The sequence below is a fragment of the Neopelma chrysocephalum genome, unplaced genomic scaffold (assembly GCF_003984885.1).
Source record: "Neopelma chrysocephalum unplaced genomic scaffold, ASM398488v2 Primary Assembly neopelma1_43, whole genome shotgun sequence".
Taxonomy (NCBI): domain Eukaryota; kingdom Metazoa; phylum Chordata; class Aves; order Passeriformes; family Pipridae; genus Neopelma; species Neopelma chrysocephalum.
This window is the reverse complement of record NW_020897702.1, coordinates 1,916,007-1,934,548: the sequence shown is the minus strand read 5'-3', so window position 1 is coordinate 1,934,548 and position 18,542 is coordinate 1,916,007. Positions and strand designations below refer to the sequence as shown.

General features: G+C 33.7%; 1 protein-coding gene across 1 annotated transcript in view; it reads left to right on the top strand.

The window, feature by feature from the left end:
• The window catches only part of NBEA (neurobeachin), a 451,136-nt gene that overhangs the window by 204,878 nt on the left and 227,716 nt on the right, over positions 1-18,542 (top strand). Inside the window, exon 35 of the mRNA XM_027677697.1 lies at positions 15,968-16,029. Within this exon, the coding sequence (XP_027533498.1) occupies positions 15,968-16,029 (62 nt within the window). The remainder of the gene's footprint in view (positions 1-15,967; positions 16,030-18,542) is intronic.

The following is an 18,542-nucleotide window of genomic DNA, read 5'->3' as shown; positions in this document are numbered from 1 at the left end:
CATGTCCTGCCACCTCATCTTCCTTTAGCTTGTATCATCATTCTGTGCCATGGAAGACTGGCTGATTTATTGTTTGAGTAAATTATACTTAATATCTAAGTGGTTTCTTAAGCTTTGATTAGAGTTGAAATGAATAGGCTGCAATGATCTGTTTAGTCTAGACCAAAAACTTAGACCACTCATACTCAAAATTGTTAATTTTTCTTGTTTGTTCATGTAAATTCCCAAATGTGACTGGTAGCAGAGAACCCTATCAAGTAGTAATCTGACATGGCAGAATATATTTATTGGTAAATATATAGATGAGGAGTCATGTATTTACTTACTAAAATGACTTAATTACTAATTACTAAAATAGTTACTTGCTCCTTTTTCCAAAATCAATTCTTTCTCCAAAAGTATCACACTCAACTGAATTTCAAATGTTTCATCAAGTTCTGAGAATATTTTTAAAGTGGAAAATATCCTCAACAGTGGGTTAAAAAGGACTGATTTGCAATTGAATGCAAATAGCTTCAAAAAGAGTGTACCAGAACCAGTCCAACACTGCTGTGGTTCGTCAACTGAGGTTCTTTCAATGCCTCAGAGAACAGAAGTTGCAAAGGTTAAAATCGTCCGTATAGAAACTAATTGGAAACAAACATGCAATATGTGTAGGTCACATAGTTGAGCTTAGCAGTGCTCATTGTGGAGTTCCATTTAACACTTGCACAGATATGTTTTCACTAACTCTGGTTTCCATATGGTCTGCAAATTCCCTCCATGTAAAGTGCATTACAACATTCTAGCTTTTAGGCGAAAATGTTACAGGCAAAGGTAATCTGATCTGTAGACGAAAGAAAAGCTATATCCTCTTTTTGTCAAGCACAGATGGGTAAAAATATTTTCACTACAGCTATTCTTGAGTGTCTTGAACTGTAAGAATAGGTCCACGATTGAAACATAGTCACATAGAATGCTTTCCTTTCTCTTTAGTAAGATACCAAACAAACATCACCAATGCTTTTATTTTCCTATATCTTTAGCTGGATAGAAGGTCAGCCAGGTAGCCCTTCTCCAAAAGAGGTCTTACGAATTCTTCGGCTTACATTTGATATGTTTCTGATACACTCACAGTTCAAATCAAATGAAACAGGGAGTGGTTTTGCACTGATAGGAGCAGAATCTGTTTCTCCTCATTAACTCGCCACATGGCCCTGTGAAAATATTCAGTAGAAGTAGTGGTGGACTAGCTTTGAATGGTGTTTGACAGGAGGCTTCTTGAAACAATTGAAAAATTGCCTAAAACATTCCTTTTGAAACCACAGATAGAACTTGAGTGCTAAATGACACTGCTTTAAAAGACAAGTGTGACATCACTGTAGCGTCTACCAATATTGTGATTAGTTTCTTATTTCCTTGAACAATACTGAGTTTTGCATTAGGAAAACCAGGGCAACCATTTTCCTAAGACACTGTGGTAATCTGGAAATATCCCCTACTTTCTGGGGAACAGTTACTTTTTTGGTGCTTAACACGGCCCTTGGTTTCTCTAAGAAACTTTTCAGAACTTTTGTATTGTGCTCAGGAGCACAACTGCTATAACGTAGGGAAATGCATGATTTTGCAGAACTTTTTTTCTCCTGTACATATGATTTTCTCATTCTTTTATCTCACTCTCCCACATCCGAAATATTTTTGTTTGTGTGTCCAGGCATGCTTTCTTTCGACTAATTAGGCTTGTGGTAATTGCTCTACCAATCTGCAGCACAGCATGTAGCCAACATTCTGAACAAAAGAAATAAATTAATAAATATTAGCAAGTAAAGGGGAAAGGAATAAGTAAATAATGTTATGATTTTTAAATTTGTATTAGCTGGAATTAAGAGCATGCAAATGAAACCTTAAGCTATTCATATTGCTGAAATTTCTATAACCAACTTTTTCATCTTATTTTGCTATTTTTATTAACAGTCTTTATTACGGTGCAGAATTGTTTCTGGCAAAACTAAGTGCTTAGATGGAGATATACAAAATGAGAAGCAAAGACATTCCACTGCAGACATATGTCAAAAAAGCCAGATTTCAACACACTCAGAGGCTGAGTCCAGTTCTTAGGAGCAAAGAACATAGACTATATCTGCAGGGTAGGAGGTGATGGACAAAACCACGCAAAGAATGTACAGATTACCAAAATAATTGGGATACTTGGCTTCCTTAGCTTAGTGCTGAGGCAACAAAGATTTGTGCAATGCCTAAGATGAAGAGGTGGTTTCATTTCTGTGCACAACTTCAGTAAAACTCCTACTATCTGGTTCTGTAGTCAGCACTTCAAGAGTGATACACACACATTGCAGAGAGAACAAAAGAGAAGTGCATAAGAGTGATTGATGGAAGAGAGATAAAATCCACAGAGTACAATGTAAAGAGCTCGATTTGTTCAATGTACCAAAGAGAAGAGATAAAAAGAAGTTAAATACTACAGGGTGTCTTAGCCTTTCTACCAACAGAATGCCTAATGAGGGTAAATATAATGGAAAACTTCAATAGGGCCTACGCTCAAGTGTTGTGATCGATGTTACTTGTAGTCTTTATGATGTTTTAAACATTCTTTCTAAATAGAGTCTTCAGGCCGGCTTCTCAAGAGGAAAAATGTCATGTGTTTGCAGGATGGTTTTGAACTTTTTTGTGGTTTTGGAGCCTGTGAACCCCCATTTCCTCTGTGCCATATCCTGCAAGGAATGATAGACTGCATTAACCCTAATTTGCCTTAACATTGCCATCACTGCATCTGTTCACATGGTCATCGACAGGTGTACGTCAGTGCCAGCTAGCCACCTGCAGAAATCAATAAAAACAGTGGGTTTTTTTCCTTGTTCTGCAGTTGACTGCATCTCAATTGTAGATGCAGTTGGGAATATATCATCTTCCCTTGAGGCATCAAAGATGGCCAGTGTTGATCACATTGGGTGAGGAGGATCAGCCTTTAACTCTCTTGATAACTTTTCAACGTGTTGACCAGTTTCAGCCAGTTTAACAGAGGTTGCTTAAAAGATGCTATTTTTACACAGTATTGACAAATAAAAATATCTGTTTAAAGAAAAGATACCCTATAATTTCTTGGGTGAGGCAGTAGTTACATGTGTGTTTCTTAATCAGATTCAGTATTTGCTCTGCACTATTGTTTGGGGTATGCCATCAACATTTAGTGAAGAAATGGAAAACTGAATAGTAACTTAAAAAAATCTCATCCAGTTTATTTGAAGCTGTGTAATATACTGTATTGGTACAATACTATGGGTATTGCAGCATAAGGAACAGGAAAGCAATTGATAATGGGAGACTGAGAGAGTGGTAGAACTCAACCCTATTAGACATCAGAGAATCCTTTTTAGAAATGAAGGTGAGTGTTAAAACTCTGCGGAGAGGTCAGGCTAATGTCATTTTCTATGTGTGTCTCCCTGGACATGATCACTCTGTTAAATCAGGGTAAGGAATCTTATGGAGTCAGGAACTCTGAATTTGTTTTCAAGGCGAAGGAGTTCATAATGTATATCTTCTCTGCCCTGCCACATCCCACTCTTTCCTTTCCATGTGCCCTAGGTGTCTCACTATACCTTCTTTTCTGTCTAGGAAGTGGTGATGCTAGATATTTAACACAGTGCAGATAAATCCAGTGAATATCCTGACCTAGTCCTCTATAAGAGTTTTCCTGAATTTATGCTAGTAGAATTCCTATTCATAAATTTCTTTTTATCTTCTCTGTAAACAGTCACAAAAACATCCCAGAGAAATCACACTACTGCCTCAAAATAAGCCCTGTTTAGATAAAGAGGTTGGAACAATAATGAATTACAGATAATGATTTTCTTCAGTAAGTGTAAAGTTTATATTTTCCTTTTTTACTTTATGAATTTCTGCAAGTAATTGGCAAGATTAGGTTTTTATCATGAAGAAAACAATGGGTTGTTTTGAAACAGGGCATGAAATCCTCCAATGGATATAATTTAAAATACTGCTGCTGATTGAAATCCTGCCCACCCATGTTGTAATCCATTCATAAACAGGAAAAAATGTTAATGAATTTCAAACTGCGATTTATAACCATGTCAGAAATTTGTTGTAAGAAATTCTCTCTCTGTGATTGGTATGATTAGCTCATAGTATCTTAATGAAAGGCTCCACAGTGTGCTCATGTTTCTGCACACACTTTGGAACTGCTCATGGGTTTTACTAAAAATATCAATGAGTCAGATACACATAGAGACAGTTTTCCAAAAGTCTGTATGATAGGAACAAAGAAATGCTAAAGTGTTAAGTGGATATTCAAATCTGCCTGTTTATCTACACATGCTCCAGCACAGTCAAGGTTCAAAGCTTTGCAACTTCCACAGTTTTTCAGAGTATGCTACTAGTGACAAGACAGATACCAATTCAGAGGAGAACTGAAGAGCAGGTGCCAAAAAGAAGTCTCTGTTATTTATCCACATTGAAATCTTCAAACTATAATGACCCAAACATCAGTTACAGAACATTTTTCTTTCACATACTATTCCTTTATGACACCTTTAAAGGGATATCATTACAAACACCAGAAAGAGGATACACATACATTTGATTTTGAAGATTTAACTCTTGATTTACTGAAGTTCCTGTGTGCAGAAGTATGTTCTGAACAGATGTTTAACATGGCAGGAAACATTATAGTTCAGAGATCCAGATAGCAAGTAGGAAATTCATAGCATCTGGCACCTTTTTGAAAGTAAACCTGCCAATAATTAATTACACATATGAGCCACTCGATCCCTGCCTAATGAGTTGGACACTTACTAAGATGTATTAGACTATGGAACAGAGGTTAACTGCTCATGCCCTCTCCTCTGTCTTTGACTTGTGTGGTCCCATTGTAACTTAAGAGTAGAAACTGTTGGCACTCAGATTATATGTTGTTGATTATAATATCATTATTACATTGATTAATAATCAAGATATCTTTACAAGCCAAAACTTACGGTATTCCCATTAAACAGAAATTGGTGTTGTTCTTTTGCATTGCCAATGAAGAAAAATAATTACTGAAAACGTGAGGCTAATTGGAAAGTTCAGTTAGGAGAGTGCAGGTGTAAAAAAAAAAAATATAATAAAGAAATGATCTTAGGAAAGCAAAAGCTGGTAACAGTGTAAAGTAGTCAGGTTTGCTGGAAAGAAGCTCTGAAAGTCATCCTTGAAAATATATAATCCACTAGATGTTTGAAGTTACTATGTAACTGTTGAAAGTGCTACCATAAAAATTTTATTATTAGAAACCAAAGAGTGCCAATTGCTGTTCTTTTAAAGCATATAAGAAAATACAAAAATACTGGAGCCTTTAAAAAGCAAGAAAAGGAGTTAGTTGTGATCCTTGTGTCCCACTTACCTTCAGCAGTATTGACCACTTTCTCACAAGTTTCTTTTTCAAACAGTAGCCTGTATTCCGGTTTCAAGACATAAGGCCTGGAAAAGACTGGTCTTTTTGCCTTAGAACTCTAGAAGAATACCCTCTCTGATATCTTCATAGTCCATCTTTGTTGTAATACCATCTGGGTCAGGTGTCCTTCTGTCTTTCTTCTTCTTCTAACTTTCAGCTTTACTGGAAAGTAATTTTCTTTTTAGTAAGTTTTCCTACCACAACAATAAAAAAAAGGTAGCAAGAGACCTATTTAAAGTTATTTCGAGGAAATAATTTTTAAAAGATTCTGGAGAAAGTTCTTAACATGTACAGGCACTACTGTAACACAACCTGTAGGTGGACTCATCATATCAGGTATACAGCAGTGCTGAATGGTAACACTGGACTAAGTTGTAAAATTTATTTTTTTTGAGAACAGCCACCTTTTCCGCCCTTATTACTTTCTCCTCCACTGTCCAGGTCCAAAGAAAAACGAGGTGGTATGCCAAAAAGGTATTCAGTATCTACAGGATGTTCATGCTGAGACTGAAGCTCCCCACAGGCAGAGGTTCTCTGGTTCTTATTCCACTTAATTCATCATTCAGAACTCAGCAGGGGACTCTGCCTGATTTTGGACTTGAAACAGTTAGGCTGGTATTTTCCCCACCCCTTGTCCTCTAAAGGCTTAAAAGTGGAATCAATCTACTTTATTATACCGGCAATATTTTCCAGAGAACTACCTAACTGTGATAACCTATAGAGTGCAAATGACATCTCTGTATCAGGTTTTGCCCTGAAAGATGTATTTGTCATGAATAGTCTAATGATCTTTCTCCATGCAGCCTGAGCTCTATGTACAGTTTATTTACAAAATTCATCTCACTGGGGCTGGTCACAGTTTTTCCTTCTATATTCCTTAACTCTGTGTCTACTTATCACCTGTTCTTATGATGCAGAAAGAAACATTTAAATTAGTGACAAAATTTTAAAGGCTTAGTAAAGGAATATTGCACACAAACTCTGGACTTAACTTGAGAAACTACACTTGAATCTTAAAAATATACTTGTTTATAGAGCCTTTCTTGATAGGAAAAAATGTTAATTATAACATAAATGTTAATGAACCATCAAGCTTGATTTATCTATATATTAACAGACTCCGTTCAGACCTGGGATTATTTTTGCAAGAACTAAGTTACTATATCTTTACTGTGTTCAGTGTAGCTTTATGTTAAATTTTACGTCCTTCAAAAAAAAACCCCTCCAACCTGCTAAACATCTATTCTCTTATATCTTATTTTTGTTTGATGGTGTATGGAGTTTTATGATTTTGTCTCTTTATACTTGTTGTCTGAAAATTTTCTTGCAATGAGAAACCCTCATGCTGAAAGAACTTGACAGACAACAGAGACAGTTGTGATATGTCAAATTAAGACAGCAAACTGATGTCAAAGCAGGTCTAGGGAGAGTCCATAACAATGTTACTGTCAAGTAAATAAAGAAAACAGAAACATGAGAAATACAAGTTATTTCAAGAGATCTATGACTGTGGTATGTTTCTTTGTTTTGAGAGACACTGTTTCAAAATGATTACCATTTGTCAGTAGGGCTTCAGGTTAGGAGCAAGGTCTGATGACTGCCAAATAAGGTCAGCAAAGTTCAGCTTGGAAAGGGAGATTTTTTTTTCTTTGTTATCAAATTCTCAGAAAACATTTATCATATTAAAAAAATATTAGTTTACCAACAGTTTGCTCAACTAGATACAAAAATTAGTTGTTCTACTCAGGAGATCACACGTAGTAAAAGTAATGGTCATCTTGACCTTGGAAATTTAGGAACTTGCATGAGCTCTGTGAAGTTCTGTTATACTTCCCATTCGTGGCTGCACTGGTTCACTCAGTGTGGCCCCAAGGTTGCCAAAGAGAAGAAATATAAGGAAGTAAGGAGGACCAGTAAAGAGTACGTGGGTTTATTGCTATGCAGCTTAACCTTTTCTCACCATCCTTTTTTATCATTCACCACACACGTTTCAGTTGTGTCATGCCATGATGATAGTACCTCCCGAAATAATAGGAAAGAATGTAACAAAGAACTAGAAGGAAATAGTAGAAAGAAGAAAACAAAAGACAATTCCTATGTTTACAAAAAGAGGAGAGGAACAAAAAAAAGAATAAATAAGCACAGAAAACAGGGCGTCAAGTAGGAATAAGTTATAGACTGAAGCTAAGAAAAAGTTGATAAACTTCAGGAAAATAAAAATTCGTACCTAAGGAAAATATAACATTGAGTAATTCCGGAAATCATTATATTCCTGAGGTCATATCTATGATCAATTTGCCCAGGATATCAGTTTTGACAGCCTTAGAAATAATTGGAAAAGGTTCTTGAGATGAGGAGAAAGCACCATAGGTGTAGTGAAGGAATGAAGTATAAACATTTGCTTGTGTCAGTGAGTGAAATTAATATTCTTATTTCTGCTTGTATAGTTCTTTGAAAATAATTTACTGTTGAGGTAAAACTTTGAAAATGTATTTCCGGTAACACGGATTTGAAAGGAGGTGAAGGACACAGAAAAAAATAGAAAGGAGGGGTAGATTTTTCTTCATTGAAATGAGAAAATTTTGAGGGATCAGTAGAATATAAAATCTCAGAACAGCTGCATTTTTCCAGATGTATCGAATATGTGGCAATTTCTTGAACATGTGAATATTTCTTTGGTATCACTTGTTTCCATGTAGTAATTTTTCTACAAATTTAATCATAAACTTAGCAGCTTGATCAGGAGAGAAATGACATCTTGGGAAAATAACACATGACAAAATTTGAAAAATCTTTTTAATTTTTGCATTTTAAATTAAATTTTGAATGTCTTTATCCATTATCTTTTTTTGAATCTTCAATTGAAATAAAATATCCTGGGCAGCAGCTGTGGCAGAAATTTATTCAAAACTTTAAGCCACTTATTTGAATAATATCTTAGTATAAAGAGGAAAATGAGAAGACTTTCCTGATCATCTTTTAATTTTCATGGTGGACTGTTGGGTTTGGGGGAAAAAATACAATGCTTTTCATTGAGATTCTTTCTAGATAAATAAGATGTTTGGATTTTCTAGAACCTGTTAATTGTAGGTTGGGTTTTTTTTAGTTCTTCCGGACTTCTGCAGAAATAAAATGTTTATAAGTTACTCAAGTCTACCAGAAACTGAAGTACACTTCAACAGAAAAGCAGTGGTTCAATTTTATAGACATTTTCAAGATTAGAGATATTGTAATTTGATCAGCTGCAGTGCAGTGTGATCTCTGGTTTGGATGTTTTCACCCAAACTCTAGAAGAGGATTTTAGGAGAAGGAAATACATTTCATTTAAAAATTAAATTTAGCAAATAATAAATATAATAACATTAAAAAAAATGCCTCACCTAAATTTAGCAGGGAATTTTTTTCCTATAACTAACATTTGTGTTAAATTCTTTTATATGAAAATAATAATTTTGTGTTATTAATGCTGATTAGAACAATTTTTCAATTGATGCATGATAGATTGATGTAAATTTTAGGTTCTAGTATAGCAATTGGATAAGCAAATTATTTCACTATGTCAAACCAGATATTTGGAAAGAGATCCGACCAAAGAAATACTGTTTTATGAGAGTGACAGGGAAACACAAATGCATATATTGAGTAAATTCCAGTGGACCACTGTGGTAATAAAAAATTACCACAGGCATTAAATGAAAAACTGGATCAGTTTTGAAAATTTTAAACTGTATTAAACTGAACAGTGCAAGTGGCTTTTATTTTATAGATGAAATGAGCTCCTTCTCATTTGATGAATGAAAATTTCTGCATCCCATTACACTAATGGAAAATTGTCAAAAAATCCACAGATTTGCACAGGGATGGACTCTTCAGAGTACTGTGGCACCAGCATCAGTTTTGTCAATATCATTACAGCTCATGGGATTACAGTATGAAAGTCTGTAATTTTAAAAACTAAATCATGTATACATTATAATAAATCCTCTCTCTGTGGGTATACTCTCAAGGGTTTTTGCCGTTCTCTGATTCCATCTGGATGTTTTATAGTCTGCATTTAGATTCCTTTTTAGTAACTGCAGTGGTGAAGAAGTATAGGTTTTCTCACTATAATAAAATAATTCAAGAAACTGTTACATAACATTCTTATTCTTTTAAATATTATCCTAGTAATAAGATCTGTTTTCTTTTACAAATTTGACTAAAAGGGCTGAGCCATTTGAGTTGGGTTTGATCAGATTAAAATCTGGGGGGTTTTGTTGATCTGTCACTGTTTATTTGAGGTGTTTATCTTGAGATGTGAGTTCTAAAGATTTCTGATAATATTTTAAAAGTATTTCATTTGATATCTTGGATGATACCTTTCCTAGATTTCCAGGTATTAGATACAAAGAATATTGCTTGTGTTGTGCAGTGTCTTTCATCATAACAAAAAATCCTTTAAGAATTATAGCTGTCTTGATGAACTAAAAAGCACCGAGTCAAATTCACATTCACTGTGTTTTTCTGTGTCACTCTTCTGTTCTGTAAAGGAGATCTACACATACAAAGAATTGTCTGGAGTACTAATACAGCCATCCTTCATGGTCCCTAGAGTTGGTGGTAATGTCAGTCAAGGCTGCTGAAGAGATTGTTAAATCCATAACCATGACTTTGTTATTTTAGTGAGTTATGTTCTTTGAAATAGTGTTTTCTTTCATCTAGTAAAAGCAAAGTTGTAATTATTTTGCAACCTGGCTGTGATTTCCATCTGCAGACTTTCTTCGAATCCTAAATATGCTTTTTGTAAATTAAGACCATTAGTGTAATTTAAATGTCTACAAAATATGTGACATATGTATGGTTCTAAAACCAATTTTGAGTGTAATCTTGCAAAACTTTACATTCTGTTAACACACATCTTTTTTTTTCCCCCCTAATAATTGCTTTGCTTGGAATAAGAACATCTGTTGTTTCAGAATAAATTTTACGTACTTGGCATTTACTTTCAAATTTTTCACGTATCTTTATATTTTCTCTCCATACTATCTCTTTTCAGATCTGTAGGGAACTCAATAGCAATTTGATAATTGATTAAAAATATGGAGTTGAATCTAGTTTTCTCTGAGTGACAGCCTATGGAAGAGAGAGAATAATGTGGATTTAAATTATCCAAATTATTTTAATGGTCAAAAAAGAAATCTAAGGTTATTTCTTTGATACTAAGTTGGATTTAGAAAGATATTTCAAGGAATCATTTACCAGATTTTGCTGGCAGAAGAAATATGGTTAGAAAGAACAAATAAATATTAAGGAAAACTCACATTTCCAACCAAAATGTCACCATCACTTTTTCTCTAGTACTTTCACAGCCAAAACGTGCTTTAGTTTCTGTCATCAGCGTGAAATGTCCTTGAAACTTTGTTGTGCCATTTCTAACAAATGCTGAACAAAGTATAAGGGAATAGTCTTTTAAAAATAAAAACACAATTTGTGAGTGGAATTACTGGTAGAATATACCTATTCTGTCTCATGGCACAGAAGTAACTGAGTATTATGGGAAGAGATACCACAGTATGAGTTACCCATAATTATAGTGAACAATTTGAAACAATACAGTTTTGTGTAAAGTAGATGAGGACTGTATCACAAGGAATAAAAAAATAGCTTACCTTACAAAAATATGAGTTACAAAGGAGAATTTTAGTGTTTTCTGATTTTCTATTTTTTCTAGTTTTAGGTCCTTTTGCTCATTTCTTTTACACACTTTCATGTTCATAAAATAATGAATATAACAGCATGTGTTTATTTTTTCATAAGCTTTTTGTTTCTATACAAAGCTTCCATAGTTTTGATGACATGCTATACAGGAATAATAAAGACTAAATTTTCTCTGTGAACTGGGTTAAATAGATTAAACTTTCTCAAGCTTTTTATTTAGCCATACCTGAGATTTTTCAGATAAGAAGAAGTTATAATTGAGTGAAAGATTTCTGCAGGCTCTAAAGATTTGTTAATTGCGTCTTTTTTTTCTTAGTTGAACATGAGCTGTAAAAGCATTTAACTTTTGTTTTTGCTAATATTACAATTGATTCCAGTTCCAATAAGGGTTTAAGTTGACACAAAGTAAAATCATTGAAAGAAAATGCAGGCAAACCTTGATAAATACCAGATGAAATTGTGGTGGTATTAAGTTAGACTCATACACACATTGTATTAATAATAATAAAAAGGAGTTCAAACCCATGATCTTATTTCATAAGGATTTTTTTAAAAATTGATTTTATCAGCCTACATTATATTTCTTCAAAATGGAAATTCATGCTGACTAGTTCAACATGGTGACTTGGAGGTTTTGAACCCATGACTTCATTAATGCCGCAGTCATGACTAAAACAGTATAGCTGAAATTAATCTTTTTTTAGACATTAATAAGTCATAGTGAAAAGAAATAATTATCATGTCTTTGGGCCAACAGAAGAACACTGAAAAAGAAGTCAAGTAAACCAGAGCATTTCAAGATAATTGGCAGGCATACATCATTTATTCCAGATTAGCCAAGGTCATGCACTTGATGCTCCCAGTTTTTGCATCCATATATGTGGTCATTGTTGCCATCAAATTCCTGAATTTTGATGGCTATATTTAATGGACTGAGAATAGACCATGAAGAAAAGTACTGAGAACAGCCAATGTAAAAAGCACGTACTCCATTCAGTTAAACAGTGACCTTTTTAACCTCGCTGTATGCAGGAAATATCCACTTGTATTTTAGTAATTACATTAGCTTCCTTAATGGCATTTGATACAGATGGTATAGGAAGAACTTATCTGCAGCTGAAGAATGCAGGCAACAGTTTGAGTTGTGAATACTTTTTCTCGTTAGAGTTAAGGGGGGGGAAGAGAACTGAAAATTTGTGTGCTCTCTTCAATCAGAGCCATTACTTTTCAGAGGTTTTTACCTTTTTTATTCTTATTATCTTAAAACTAATAAAATTTTGCACATGCTAAAAATCTCTTATTGAATCCTGTAAAACAGCAGAGAGGAAGAATAAATGCAGTTATAATGTATTTGGGACTTAGAAAATTAATTAGAAAATTGATATTTATTCTGATTTATACTACAAATTCAATTTGATTTTATGAAGATACCTTAACCATTTTGTGTTCTCTTTTGTCTGTAAAATGCGAACAGAACTTCTTCTATCCATTTTTTTTAATTTTTGCCTGTTAGAATTTAGACTGTGTACTGAAGGAAATTATTGTAATTCCTCTGCCATGCCAAAAGCAGTGAGGCAATTCACACAAGTTGGACTCCTAGAAGAGAGGATGGCGCAAATTTAAAAACCAAAAGAGCATTAAAATTATCTTTTTTTTTTTTCTGGTCTTTGAAGGAAAAGTTAAACAGGACAGGGATCGTGATTCTTCCTTAACTTACTCCTACAGCTTTTGATGACGTGGGATCTTCATAAACCAGAGATTACATTTTGACAGGTTTTCCTAATAGGCAGAAATGGATCTGTCCTCCATTAGGTCTGATCTGTTTCTATCATTCTCTGCTATTAACTGCACAACAGCTCTGACAGTAGACTTTGAAGATTAATTATGTTTTACATAGCAGTAAAAAAATCATTATTTATTTCAAATATTTTCTGCTCAGTCAGGAACAAGTGAAAATAGGAAGAAGCACAATAGAACCCTTAGCAGCTAGGGGGGAGGAAATGGAGCGAATAATGGAGGGCAGACACTTTCCCTTGTGGTTTGACTGGAAGGAGTCTCTGAAGTGGGATTAGGGGGCGGATAAGTAAAAAACTTATAATGTGATATGGTGGCCCTGCTATGAATGTTTCACATTTCTGTATTCTGCTTTACTTTAAGGAATTTATGGTATGAGTATTTAAAGATGAATAGAAAGTATTTCTGTTTCTATTTCCTTTTTCATACCCATCAAGATGTGTGGGATTCCCCATTTTCTGTCTGGGCTACTCCCAGTTTTGCTTATTTATAGCTAGAGTGCTGCATGCTTAATTTATGCTGTAGACTGAGGCAAACATCTTTGACACCATGAACTTCTTTTATGAGGCTTTGCTATCTCACTCTGTATTTTCCTATGTGAAAAGTGCTACAGTCTCTAAGATAGTTATTTGTTTCTTTTGGACATGAAAAACAGCCTCTTAGAATGTCGTTTTTAATACTACTGGTTATGAGAGATATTAATGGCTATTATCAATGAGTTGTTTCATCAGGCAATTACAGAACTGGTTACAACTAATGGGCCTGCTGACGTGCTAACTAGATGTCAGCTCTGTATCCTTCTCTTTCTTTTCATGAATTTCAGCAAAAGCAATTTAATTCTCCTTTCCAATGCTGGAATGCTACATCCAAGCTTGCAGTTGATTAGATGTGATATACAAAAATTATCAAGTAATGTCCAGAGAAATAGTGATAAGACATCAATTTTAGGACAGATGACCAGTTTACTTAAACCCATAGAATCATTAAGCTATTAAAAGTCAGAGATTATATAAAAATTCTTATTATTGTAAATATATAATTTTGCACTAAGTTAATTATGACTTCCTTCAAACAGAGTTCTGTTTTCTCATGTCTACAGCTTTGTGTTATTAGGACTGGATCATCATTTTTTTCTGGATGATAATCATGAGTATTTATTCTAGCTTTGTGCCATTTTAGGCATGTTTGTTTTGGTCCACACTCCAAACTTTTTTGTATTCTTTGAGGCTACACAGGTAGTGTAAAAATATCAACTGTCTTTGAAAGTTAAGAATTTCTAATTAAATTAATTATGGCATAAACTATTCATTTTTGTGTTTCTCTGTAAAGGATATACTTGCATCAAGTTTTCTTTTTGAAAACCTGGTGAAGATGCAAAGAAATTACTGCTGGTGCCTAATCATTTTTATGTAATTTTGTTGGTTTTTCCATAACTATGTATGGTGCTTATTCTGGATACATTTGTTCTTTTGATGTAAAATCAGAAGTAAAAGCATGTACAAATTTAGAAGATTGCAGCATGGGGATATGTTTCCAAGAGCATTATTTTGCCTTAGTCATGCTCTAGTACACCTGAAGTTTGATTTTGACAGATGATGATTGTGTGACAGAAAGATAATTTTTTTTTTTATTTTTTTTTTTAGTTTTACAAAATATAAGGTGAATTCATAATACACCAGACAACATTCTATGATGAAATATTTGATATGTCTGTGCTACCTGCATTGGTTTCACTGTAGAGTTCAGTCTTCAGTTTGGATTTTCTTTGTCAGCTTTCAAACAGTGGAGGTAGCCTGCAGGTGATGAGTATCTCATTAATCTTTCTGATCTTCTAGCACTTGAGCATAAGAATAGCTGATCAATTACAGCAATTGTCTCCCTAAATGAGCTTTGCACATCTGCCTCTTATTTCATTAACTGTCTGCACATATATCTGATAGAATGGAAGCCTAGTGGCTTCTTACAGCTTGTTCTGTGTTACTATACAATAAGGATGGGGTTGTTAGCAAAGTGGGCACAAAAGCGTGTTTATCCAGTGGCCAAAATAAATATACATGCCATTGTGTAGGAGTGCTTTTGTCTCTAATCCGTGTTGGTAGAAACCTATTTAAAGCACATCAGTTTGCTTTTCAGCCTCCTATTTAGTCTTTACTTGAGTTCTATATCTTTGAATTTACCATTTTCATAACACAAACAAAGTGTTTTCATGCCCTAAAGCATGATATCAATGTCTATATGATTTTAGATAACACAGCCTACCATATATAAAATTAAAAGTAGAAGTGAAATTTCATCCTAGTCTCCTTCCAATGCATCTTTTAAATAATTAGATATGACATCCTTCTCTCAGAAAGTAAATTTACATTTCCAAAGCTGCAAACAAGTATTTCATAGTGACAATCTTATTAGGTATGTATTATTTAAATTAATTACAAAACAATGAGTAACAGTTAGACTCCATAATTCAAGGTTTCTTTTAAGAAATATGCCCTACGAATTATGGGTTATGAGTTTAATAAAAATAAGATTTCACATGAAGGCCTCTTTCATTAATACTCAAGCTTCTAGTTACAGGATAATCAATTACCATCTGAAAATTAAAATAATTTCTAAGCAGAGGCTTTTTTTCTCTATCTGTAAATAAGTGATCAGTTTATTCATAAGAATTTACATTATTGAATATTCAAAGTTTGTTTACTTTTGCTTATCATATAGTAAATTGCTTTGGATTATACCAATATTTATTTATTTATTTAAATAGTGAACTAAGCTGAAGGCCAAAAACACTTCATTAACAAACATTGTGTCCTGAACTGATATAGATTATTGCAGATGATTCTTTGATGCTTTCTGAATATTTAAGTGTTCTTGAATCTGAAATTGTCAGTTAATTGTGCTTGAAAATTGTTTCAGTGTGTTTGAGTGATAAAAAATATACATTATACATATTTTATGGATTTCAGAAACCACAGAGCTTTAATAGCAAAATATCAGTGATCTTTAAAATTCACTTTTGACTGTTTATTGCAGGTCTGGTTTGTATGAAGTCAAGTACTTCAGTGGTTGAACTGGTTATGCTGCTTTGTTCACAGGTAAGACATTCTCTGGTTTTGATTGTATTAATTTCTTTGTCTAGTGCTAGATTACTGCCAGCCTAATAATTGCATCTTGCAGTTTACTTCACTCTTCCATTTCAGTATAAGAAAATACAATTACTCTCTTCTGGTAAGATATAAATTGTATATTTTTTTAAAATATACATTTCATAGTTTTTCTGTATTCACAGGGTATACAAAGCATATTTGCATTTGTTTTCTTAAAGTGTATGGATGTACGTGATGCATTTTTCCTGTTGAAGTCCTTCAAGCCCATTCTTATTTAGAATATGTGAATAGGATAATACTGTTGTCATAATTTTATGTCAAAATCTGTCTTTTAATCAGTAATTTTTAAAAATTTTACTTTGTGCTCATTTTATTACTTTTGATATACATGACAACCGATTGGATATTTTATATAGCTGTCAGTATATAAAAAGGAGAGCAACATGATTTAGGTGTTCCTCAAGAACTGACAGAAGCAGAATATTTCTATTCAAAAAATTCTGTGTTTAATTATTGGGGGTTTAGCGTAGCAGTAACGCGTTTCTCAGAAATCTAAATCAATTAACTCTTTGAATTGCTTTCACAAATAAAATATTCAAAGCTAAAATAATTCCTCACACTGTGGATTATTTATATCTCAATTTTAATAATTTTTGTTTTAACAGAAGTGTTATTGGCTAATTTTGTATATATACCCTTTTACTTTAAACTACAGGTTATCAGCAAACATTTTAGAACTTTGTTCATTTTGTAAAATATAAGAAAAATACAATGGCCTAACAGATCCAAATAACTTTGCAAGTTTTTATACTTCTCTAAAATCTCATAACAATGTTTCATTTACCAGGTTCCCCGCAGAATTATAATACCAGTTCAACTCAAATCAAGTTAGTGTATAAAATGCCCAGGTTAACTTATTATATCATTATTGAAGAAAATTACTTGTTTATAGCTTTACTTGAGCATTCACTGCTGCACATCGAGAGCATACACCAAAAATGTACTGAAAACAAATGAGTTTCTAGGGGCAATTGAAAATAAGATCTACTTTTGGGGAATCTATCTGAAAATAATAAACATTTACAGCTGATTTTGGGGAAGGGTGTTCCAACTTACCTTTGTCTTGCCAGTCTGGAGGTTGCATTTCTTCAAGCTTGTGACATAAGGAAATCATTAGATCTTCTTTTCCTTTTTTCTCTTCCCTTTTTTGCCTTCCTCTTTTAGAGGAATATCAGTTAGGGAAAATACAACCCTGGCAGGAGTCCTCAGTGGGATTTGAACTTCAAACCTCCTCTAACAGAGCACTTGAAAAATTTGTTACCTAATGGTGTAGTCCTGGGTTCCAGGAAAATTCCAAAAGATCCATTAAGGCTTTTGAGCTCTATGTTCATGTCATGCAATTTTTTTATTTTTCTTTTTAGCAACTCTTGAAACATTTGTCTTGAGGGAAGGAATAACTTACAGTCCTTTCTTCCATAGCCTTTGGTTTTACTGCAATTCTCAGGAATAAACTGGAATGTAGCATTAGGGTCTAGTGTCTTTGATGGCCTCATCATCTAATCATAGGTTTAACATTACTCATTTGCTGGCTCCAGGAATTCCTGCCATTAAGGGCCCTAGAGATGAAACTTTGCCTCAAATATTGATTGAAAGGAAGAGAGAGAAATTTAAGCTCTTTCTGCAATGCTTTTTCTTTAGACATCTCAGTAAAGCTATGTAACAAATGCAGCTAAAATCAATTTGTTATTTTTATGACTAGTATACATGTTGGGTTTCATTTCAAGGTATTTGATTGTTTTAAAAATAAGATGCATTTTATACCTGTAATAATTTGACGAGCCTAATAATTTTGAAGTTTCAAACATTTATTCATTTTCTTCAGTGTTTGCTTGGAAGAACTATTTTCCACCTACCTAATTACTTGGGGAAATTGCAAGCTTTTAGTTTTTATACCCCATCTGATACTTCAGGGTTGTTTTCTTGTCTTCTAAATAAGGAAGATTGTCTCCCCTCATATCCATTTACTATGTCAGGAGCTAATGCTGTGGTGTTGGTGGAGTGATGTTAATTGTTTCTGCAGGAGTTGGTCAACAGGGGGCTGCAATGGTGCAAATTGCAATCTTCTCCTTTCACCTTCCTAACTCTTGGAGTATTGCTTCTGTACAATTGCATCTCCACAGAATATTGTCTTTTATACTATAGGCCTAAATAAACCAGTCTCTAGTTCTATTCATCTGCAGTGAAAATGCTGGGGTTTTTTTCTATTTACATTTTTAAACTATCTGTCAAATTAAAACATGAGGTAAATGGTACAAAAATACTAATACATAAGATGGTTAGAAGAAGAGAATGGCAGATAGACAAATATTGTAATCCAGCCTAATGCTAACGGAACTTGTAATTAGGATCTTAGGAGCTGTTTTTTGCAGCAAATGAGGATAACTCATGTCAAAGAAAGAAAAGAAAAGAAAAGAAAAGAAAAGAAAAGAAAAGAAAAGAAA